This window comes from Cololabis saira, chromosome 20, assembly GCF_033807715.1.
Source record: "Cololabis saira isolate AMF1-May2022 chromosome 20, fColSai1.1, whole genome shotgun sequence".
Taxonomy (NCBI): Eukaryota; Metazoa; Chordata; class Actinopteri; order Beloniformes; family Belonidae; genus Cololabis; species Cololabis saira.
This window is the reverse complement of record NC_084606.1, coordinates 2,569,610-2,579,175: the sequence shown is the minus strand read 5'-3', so window position 1 is coordinate 2,579,175 and position 9,566 is coordinate 2,569,610. Positions and strand designations below refer to the sequence as shown.

The window sequence follows — 9,566 nt, the reverse complement described above, 5'->3', positions numbered from 1 at the left end:
GCAGATTACTTTTGAGATATTGTATTTTACCCGGATTGTATGGAAATGGGATTCTTGCCATGAGTATGAGCTGTGTATGATTGGGTTGATTTTGACACAGGGGTGGAACATATCAATAATTTTTCTTTATTTTGTCTGTCGTGAAGTCACGCACTATCACCAGAGGCGAATGCATTAAAGCTACTCTGACTCTGTTGACCCATTTTGGCTGAACAGGGGCATAAAGCCAGCCTGTCCAAACTGCAGTTTGCTACCACAGAGGTTACGTTTCTGGGTCATGTAATTTCGGGGGAGGGCAAATCCCTCTCACCTGGCAGAATTACAGCCATTCAAAGAAAAAAAATGCCAAAAACGGTCACTGAGAAACAAATTATGTCGTTTCTGGGCGTCACCAGTTATTGTCGACAGTGGATCCCGCATTATGCTGAAATTGAGGCACCAGTGGCAGCAATTGCCCATGGAAAAGGCCTAAGAAAGCATCAGATCCTGTTACCTGGACTGACGAGGCTGACAAAGCTTTCACTGACCTGAAACTGACGTTACAGACGCCGCCGACACTTGGACTAACATTAACATTGCAGGTTTTGCAGGCTGCTGAGGCTGCTGAGCTGGTGGCGCTGACAGAGGCGTGCAAGTTTGCTGAAGGAAAATCAGTAAACAATTACACTGACAGTAGATACGCCTGGTTTGATTTATGCCAAATTTGGCGTTGCAGGGATTTTTTGACTTCCACAGGTAGACCGATAGCGCACCACATCCTGGTGGCCGCTCTCCTGGACGCCATGTTGCTGCCTAAACAAATTGCTGTGTGTAAATGTGAAGCTCACACTAACAAATCTGATTTTATCTCTCAAGTGAAATGCTCGAGACGCAGCTGCAAAAAACTGCGTCAAGGCAACCTTTATCTCTTAAGATACAGGCTGTTTTCCCTACTACTTCCTTCCTCCGCTGTGACCTCGGTTGGATTGCTGACCTGCAGTTCAGGGCCTCACACACTGAAAAACAATCCTGGAAGAATGCAGGCTGCAGGGTAATTGACCGGGTGTGGATGGGGCCCGACGGCCGGCCATGTCTCCCCAAATTTTTTTTTCCCTCACTATGCTAAATTGACACACGGTTTGGATCATGTGTCAAAGGGGGGGTATGGTGAGTGAAATATGAAGACACTGGTTCACGAGGTGATCTGTTCAACAAACAATGTGGGGAGGGGGTTAAAGGTGCCACAGGCGGCTCACCCCCCACCAGACAGACCGTTTCAGCATTTGCAGATGGATTTTATTGAACTTACACCCAGTGAAGGCAAAACGTTTGTTTTGGTTATTGTTTGCATGATTTCTAAATGGATTGGAGCTTTTCCCACAACACAACAGGACTCCGCCGCAGTGGCAAAGGCTTTGATGCACCTGATAATTCCCAGATGGGGGGTTCCTGCAAAAATCAGCTCAGACAATGGCACTCCTTTTGTGAGTGCTGCACTGAAACAGATTGGTGAGTATATGGGCATCGATATAAGACAACATTGCTCCTACCATCCGGCCTCCTGTGGCGCATGTGAAAGGGAAAATGGCACTTTGAAAAACAAACTTGCTAAAGTGTGTGAGTGTACGAAACTGTCCTGGACCAAAGCGCTCCCCATTGTGCTGATGCACATGAGGGCGCGCCAGAGAAGCAGAAATGGCCTGAGCCCTTTTGAATACCTGTTTGGTAGGCCTCTACACACAGGAATGAGAACGGTAAAGGGAGAAGGGGGTGTGTGAAGCCGTATCTATTACCTGTATTACGGTAATGTAAGGTGGACGGCCACCATGAGAACGGTAAAGGGAGAAGGGGGCGTGTGAAGCACAGGCGGAAGAAATGAAAATTTAACATTTTCATGGAGGTCCGTCTTGGTGCGGGGGAGCGGACCGGGACCCGGGACACAGGACCAGCGCGGGGGGGCGGAGCGGGACCAGCGCGGGGGAGCAGAGCAGGACCCGGGACGCGGGACCAGCTCAGGGGAGCAGAGCGGGACCAGAGCGGGACCAGCGCGGGGGAGCAGAGCGGGACCAGCGCGGGGGAGCAGAGCGGGACCAGCGCGGGGGAGCAGAGCGGGACCAGCGCGGGGGAGCAGAGCGGGACCAGCGCGGGGGAGCAGAGCGGGACCAGCGCGGGGGAGCAGAGCGGGACCAGCGCGGGGGAGCAGAGCGGGACCAGCGCGGGGAAGCGGAGCAGGACCAGCGCCGGGGAGCGGAGCAGGACCCGGGACGCGGGACCAGCGTGGGGGAGCGGAGCGGGACCCAGGACCACCGCGGTCGGGATCCGCAGCACAACGGGGTATGAAAAGTTTATTTACGGTACTCTTGTGCTTGCCTGCCACGCTGATGGACAGAAACTGCCGGCTATGGTGATTTTTAAAAGAAAAGCGTTGCCTAAAGAGACTTTTCCAGCCAGAGTGAAATGAAAAGGGCTGGATGGATGAAGAGATGATCGAGTGGCTGAGACAGGTTTATGTGCGGCGACCCAGTGTTTTTTTTTTAAGTCTTTAATGCGGAAACAGAAGATGAACCTTTGAAGGGTTTGATTGATGTGAAAAGTGAAATAAAATATCAAACTAAGTTTTGCTCCCGCTTTATTTTTAAATAAGCACTCTTGTGTGTGTGTTCTGCAGCGCGTGTGTGTGTGTTTTGCGGCGCGCGTGTGTGCAGCTCCGTGTCTGTAGACTGCGCCTTTTGGGTCGGTGCGCCGTATGTGTGTTTAAAATCCAAAAATGACACACAAAACTGAGGGTGCGCCTTTTCACACGGTGCGCCGAATGGTCGTGAAAATACGGTATGTATGTATGTATGTATGTATGTATGTATGTATGTATGTATGTATGTATGTATGAATGAATGAATGAATGAATGAATGAATGAATGCATGCATACGTACATACATACATACTTTTGGCATACATGCATACATACATACATACATACATACATACATACATACATACATACATACATACATACATACATACATACATACATACATACATACATACATACATACATACATACATACATATATACATTTACATACATATATAAATGTATATAAATTTAGTGTATGTATGTATGCCACGAGTTATTAATGCGTGGCCACGCATTGATTATCTTGTGGCCACGAGTTATTAATGTGTGGCCACGCATTGATTATCTTGTGGCCATGTGGCCACGCATTGATTATCTTGTGGCCATGTGGCCACGCATTATTTATCTTGTGGCCACGATTATTAATGCATGGCCACGCATTATTTAATTTTTTCAAATGTCACCAAAGGGGCTCCGTAGTCTTCTGGTCTGGAGCATTCAGCTGTTTGTTCACACAATGCCAAGAGAGAAAGACATAAGAATTGGCCCAAGAGAAGGAATTGTTGCTGCACATCAACCTAAATAAATGTTATGTTAACTTCCAAACATGGTGGATTTCGATGTTCTATCATGAAGCAAGGTGGTGGGGGGTGATCGTTTGGGACCTGGACACCTTACAGCATAAGAAACGTTGATTGTTATGGCTGGAAAAAAAAAGAATTAAAGTTTTGGAAAAGACCTGGTCAAAAAAATGTTTTATTTGCTTTTATGCTGCTTAATATGGTCAAGTTTATGTTTAACTGCTGTGTAGATTAATGGTTAATGAAAGCATTGCAGCATTGACTTTATTGGTTTTGTGTTGAATGAGTTTGCACTGAGAAAATATTTCATTTTGAGTTTGAAAAATTAAAAGATAGATGCAGAAGGATAATACAAAGGTGAAAATGTTACAATTCTGTTGAATGTTAAAACTTTACTAAAATGTTTTTTCTTTATTCCATTTAAAAGGTTTAAAATGTGGGAAATTCATGAAATTTAATTTTCTTTATTCAATTTAAAGATTGATTAGTTTTAAAAAAAATAAGAAAAAAAGGATATTTGATTCTTTTAAAATGTTTAAAATGTTAACTTTTGTTTCTCTCTTTTAAGGTTTACAACCTATTAAGATGAAGTGACCAACCAACCTAAAGAAAATAAAAGTTTGAGTTGGAAATTGAGTTGTCCTTGCGTCTTTTGGAGGGAAAAAGAGGGGAAACTTTCTACTGACATCTCTTTATTGTGGTTAAAGTTTTTCCATTTTTCTCGACAAGGTCAGCTTCTCGTTTCTTACAGGAGGCTTGATGTGTCGTCTTTGGAGAAACTCCTCAGAAGATGGTCAAGTGTTTTGTGTAAAAGCAAAGCATATGATTTCAAAAACATATCTATATGTACAACAAACATTAATATACAATCTTATTTACACCGTGAACTCGTCAGGGACTGAGGGACGCTGATCGGTGGAGTTTTGGCGTCTTCGGGGGAAGGTGTGGGTTCTACGCCCATCTGCCGCTCGATGCGAAGTTCCTGCTCATGCTGTAGCTGGCGGACGAGCTCTGATGTTTCCCCCAGGCTCCGAGCGGAACGATGACGATGGTGGCGTTGTCCTCGGAGCCGTACTGCAGCGCCTGAAACACGGATCACAAGACTCGTTCAAATATACAGGGAATGTGCATAAAGTTAAAGAAGTACATTTTAAAATTATGAACAAGGTCTATCCTGTGGCAGAATCTCTTAAAAAAAAAAGATTTAAATTTGAGGTAGATTAAATAAAATCGAAATAAAATCTTCAAATCAAATCAAGGATGGATAACGAGTATTTACCTGTTCAGCGATGACGTCAGCAGCCTCGGTGGGGTCGTGGCACTGGTTGATGACGTCGCAGATTTCCTGGTCACTCAGCAGGAAGTTGATGCCGTCCGTCGTCAAAGCCAGGAAAGAGTCGTTGGCGTGTTGGATCTGCAGAGTCGGACAGAAAAGAGCTCATTCGGCGCACCCATTCCATGCACTCAAACCTCGGAGGGTCAGGCGACGTTGCAACTGGGACTCACTTTGAGCCGGAGCGTGTCCGGTTCTGCAATGACGCCACTGGACTTGAGGTGAAAGTCTCCGATGCTGCGCGTCATGGCGAGACGCCCGTTAACGTTCGCCTGACCCACGCTGTTCCACTCCAAATAACCGCCAAACCTCTGGATCCTGAACACAGAAACACACAACGGACTGGTTGCTGCCTGCTGAAAGAATCGGATGTTTGTTCATCTACCCGAAAGGAAGTTGGGGAGCTTTTAAACTTTTGATGCTTTAACTCCACCGTCAGCCGAACAAATTGCCTCCATATGGCTACTGCCAGCCAATATGGTCGTATGTGGGGGCGGGACGGGTTCAAAGCGCACAGCTTACTTGTGCAACAAAGATATCTGCTTGGTTGTTTATGATACGGCAAAGCCACATCAGAATCACCACCCGTCTCCTGTACAGGATCAGGCCCAGACCTCTCTGGGGCTAACACCTCCAGCCCTTCCGGGGGTAATACCAAGGTCTTTCCAGGCCAAACAAGAGGTTCTGCCCCAAGGTCTCCTGCTGGTTGGACCTGCCAAAAACCAGCGTCCAGCGGGCCTCCTCACCAGATGCTCAAACCGCCATCCCTACCTCTCGGGCAGGTCTCCTAGATCTTGACCAGAGGTGATGGTAAGATCACAGATGGAAACAGAAAGCCTCACATTTTTGCTCAGCTCTCTTCACCACAACAGACCAGTACAGAGTTCGCACCACTGCCAATTCCCCCTCACTCTGCCCTCACCCATGACCAAGATCTCAGGATACTTGAACTCCTCCACTCGAGGCACCACCTCGCTCCCAACCCCAAAAGGGCACTCTATCTTTTCCAACTGAGAACCACGGTCTCGGATTTCGAGGTGCTGACTGTCATCCCCACCACCTCGACACGTCATCACAGCTCAGTGAGGCCAACAGGACAACATTGCTTGCCAAAAGCAGAGCTGGAATCCTTTGCCCACCAAGCCCCTTGGCCCAAGAGTAGCGTCTTATATTTGTGTCCTCTTTATTGTGACCTTTGGCATAGGTCTATTCACTACAACCAGCTAAGGAAGTTGTTTGGTATAAATATACTGCACAGCGTGGTAACGGGGGCGGGTCTTTCCCAGGGGACCTGCGAGTTATGTGTGTTATCAAATGGTTATGTAAGAGAAGAGTGACTATGTTTAACTCTTGGCATCAGTTTATTCCATGTCAACCTTTAGGTGGTGAATTTATTTGTGTGTGAAATATAGACGCAAAAAGCCACGGATCTAAATTGGGAATTAATTCTAGGAGCTCCCATACTAAAGCAGGTTGTGTTGTACTAGCTAAGACACCACATAATCCTGGTGGAGGGGTTTGTGTGCCAAATTATCCCAGGAACTGTGTTGTTGGGGCCAATTGCCCTTGCTAGGACCTAACAAGGCAAACTGGTCCTGGAGGAAGGGTCAGACTACAGCCCCTTTTGCATTGGTGGATACCCCGCGCTAAACACCTGAATCCAGCATGTTGCCTGTTGACGGGTCGTGGGTGGGAGTTGTTGATGACAAGAGGAGGATGTGTACAAGCTCCTCATCCTCAGAGCTGTGGACGTCATAAATCTGCAGAACCGTAATCTGTAACTTGCTGATAAAATGACAGACTGCAGCTTTGCAAGAAACGAAAACTCGGGTCGTGAACAAACTGCAGAGCATCAGAGAGAACTTCTTATCAGAGGGAGATTGCTGGTCACGTTTGTGCAACAGGATTTGAAGGAAGTCCAAACACAAATCCTTTCATTATTCAGCGTGGATCCACCACCTGCTCCGTCTCCTGCATCATCCAGCTCCTCCGATGTTGGGGAAGCCAGCGAGTCCAACCAGACAGACTGTTACAAAGTACCACTGGATAACGCCTCATGAGTTGTGTCCTCTCCCCTCAACTGGGTTTCAGGCACCAGATAGGAAATAAAACACCTAGCATTCGCACTACCTACATCATCATCATGGAAAAATAACGGGGTCAAGTCTAAAAACACCATAGGGAGGATCATGAGATTCAAGGAGCTACATATCCCTCACCAGGACATGGGGTACCAGGGCCCCGTCTTGGAGCCAGATATAGGGGAGGGACTTGTCAGTGAGCACCCTATTTACTGATGTTTATTCCAACTATCTTCTCTAAGAGCTTAACTGAGTTGGACCTCCTAAGTAACTGCGCAGAGGGAGTGGCTGCGATGAACTTGATGTGTAGGTGGGTAAACATCGTACCGTTGTCTCTCATCTCTGCGGTCGGGGGTGTGGTCCGTGGTGAGTTTGGTGGCTATTCCCTTCCTGCAAAGCATTGCCCGACTGTCGCCAACGCTGCCGACCACCAGCTCCAGTCCATCACGGAGTATAGCAACTGTTGCCGTGGTGCCGGCTGTCAGGAAGGAGGCTGAGGAGGAAGAGAGATGGCAATTCTCGATGAATGTTGAGTTTAAGATAGAAAATACTGAAAAGGAGTAATGTTGTTTCTGTCAGCCTGCTTCAATTTTAGTTTTAGTCTAGTCTTTGGGTCATTTTAGTTTTTATTAGTTTTAGTCACGTTCATTCTCCTTTTAGTCGTGTCAAGTTTCAGTCGACTAAAAGTCTGAGCATTTTAGTCTTATTTTAGTCAGAATTGTCCATTTTAGTCTAGTTTTAGTCAAAGATTGTATTTAGCCAAACCCAATTTACAATTCAAACAAGGTTATCTTATTATTATATTATTGTTACCTTATAGACTCAAGAATACATTCATTCCAGATACAGAAGACTCTAATTTGAGTTTACAACGTATTTATTTTTCCGCATTTCTCCTCATCTTTTTCTTTTTTCTCTCTTTTCAAATCAGCTTTTCCTTGGAAGCTAAAAGAAACTTCTGATTGGTGGCGACATCACATCTAAATCCCATCCTTCAGACTCGTGCCAACGTGCAGCCGGGATCTGAGGGATGTGAATCGACTTAAACCAGACTTAAACCAAAAACTACAACAGCTACGGAGATCTCTTCTCTGGTCTGACTCTCCTCATCGTTAAAACTGATCCAACATATGCCAACTTGGCATCTGAAGCAAAGGTGCATCCAGTTGGAGGACCCCTTGTGAGGGAGTTCGAAGCCCTTTCTGACTCCTGAGTAATTTTGTGGACGACATACACCCAGGTCTGATCATCCCGTGGTGGACGTGAGGTTGACTTTGATCAAACAGCCAAAGCACCGTTGAGGACAGAGGTATACGAAAGATCAACAGGTGGAAACATCCCTAACTGGTGTTTATTTCCAGCCTCATGCCAGGTCCTGTTAATCAAACTGACTTAGGTAGTGCTCCGGTGTCTAAAGCGCTCCTATCGTCACAAAGAACTACAGAGACTTAGTTCAACCTTGAGTAAAGAAAACCCATAGATATGAATAATTTAAACGATTCACAGCCCAAACTCCAGGTTCAACTTGCTTTGGACTCCTTGTCATTAAATCATGCAGCCTGCTGTCAAAGAAAGCGACCTTGAAGTGACTCTAATACCTCCGTTTGTGGCTCACCATTGTTGAAGTAGCTGAGATGTGTGTGTAGAGCCTTGTCGGCGTCTAAAAAGGCTTTCTTCAAAACTCTCTCCAAATCATCGTCCTCCTCCAAAGCGTCTCTGTACCAAGACATTCAGAGAGATTGTGAAGTGAGGTATAAGCTAAGACCAACCTCTGTCAGCGTTAACTCAACAATATCCAACCTGATGAATTTGTCCATGAAGGCGTAGCAGTAGTCGGCGGCGTGTGGGCCGCCGTGGCCGTCAAACACAGCAAAGTACAGCACGTTGTCATGGATACGGGCGATACGGAGACGGTCTTCGTTCTGCTTCCTGAGACCCAGAACGGAGGCACTGCCGACTCGAGACAGACTGACCTGAGACAACGATGTTTGGGTAGATTCAGCATTCACCCATCTTTTATTCTTTTTTCAACCCTTCATCCATCTGTCTTGACATTTATCCACATTATTATCAATTTGTTGATCTGATAATCCAATTTAACACACCTGTGGAATGGGTTTTCCATATTTTATACTGGAAGGCAGCAGTATAGGTTCTTCTATCCTGTTATCCCAAATACCAAATGAGTCCCAAGTCACTGGCCGGCCGCTGCCATCACTGTCGAATCGCATTGACCCGCTTGCTTGACGCACGCTCACCAACCCCAACAACGCTCCACCCACCTGCAGGACAACCGTTCAGGTAACACGTTAACGTTGGCCCTGCCTATTCTTACAGGAACCAGAAACACACAAACATGTACCTGCTCGGACGGTGTCTCCGTTGAGGACCGTACGGCGAGAATGGTCCGTCTACCGATGGACGAACGACCACAACGGAACAGATTCAGCAGCACCGTGGACGGCATGACTTAGATCTTAGAGGAAGAGGAAAGACCTGGCCTGGCTGTGGGCTTCTAAAAAAAAAATAATAAGAAAAAAGCTAATTATAACAGATGAATCTGTCGTTTGCTTTGTGTATCAATTTTTCTGTGCTTGAGCCCTTTTATTTAGGAGAAAAACAAAGTATTTCTGGGGACTCAAGACGGGAAGTCCTGTGCAGGCTTTTAGAGGAACCACTGGTTCTTGGTAACTGTACCAAATATTAATGTCCATGGACCACTGGTTCTTGGTAACTG

The 9,566-nt window shown here is 46.2% G+C and overlaps 1 protein-coding gene across 1 annotated transcript; it reads right to left on the bottom strand.

Annotated features, from left to right (window-relative positions):
- Nucleotides 1-4,355: 4,355 nt before the first annotated feature.
- Nucleotides 4,356-9,297, bottom strand: ppm1ka (protein phosphatase, Mg2+/Mn2+ dependent 1Ka). The gene is made up of 8 exons (XM_061710416.1): nt 9,192-9,297; nt 8,935-9,111; nt 8,630-8,802; nt 8,445-8,545; nt 7,157-7,322; nt 4,922-5,066; nt 4,695-4,829; nt 4,356-4,498 (listed from the first exon to the last, which is right to left on the bottom strand). The coding sequence occupies exons 1-8, from the start codon at nt 9,294-9,296 to the stop codon at nt 4,367-4,369; spliced, it is 1,134 nt and encodes a 377-aa protein (XP_061566400.1). The 5' UTR covers nt 9,297; the 3' UTR covers nt 4,356-4,366.
- Nucleotides 9,298-9,566: the final 269 nt, after the last annotated feature.

Excerpts from the sequence above, each read along its gene's own strand:
- ppm1ka (XM_061710416.1), bottom strand. The coding sequence starts at position 9,296 with ATGCCGTCCACGGTGCTGCTGAATCTGTTCCGTTGTGGTCGTTCGTCC. Across the intron at positions 9,112-9,191 it reads CGGAGACACCGTCCGAGCAG|GTGGGTGGAGCGTTGTTGGG; the intron begins GTACATGTTTGT and ends GTTGTCCTGCAG. Across the intron at positions 8,803-8,934 it reads ATGGAAAACCCATTCCACAG|GTCAGTCTGTCTCGAGTCGG; the intron begins GTGTGTTAAATT and ends TCGTTGTCTCAG.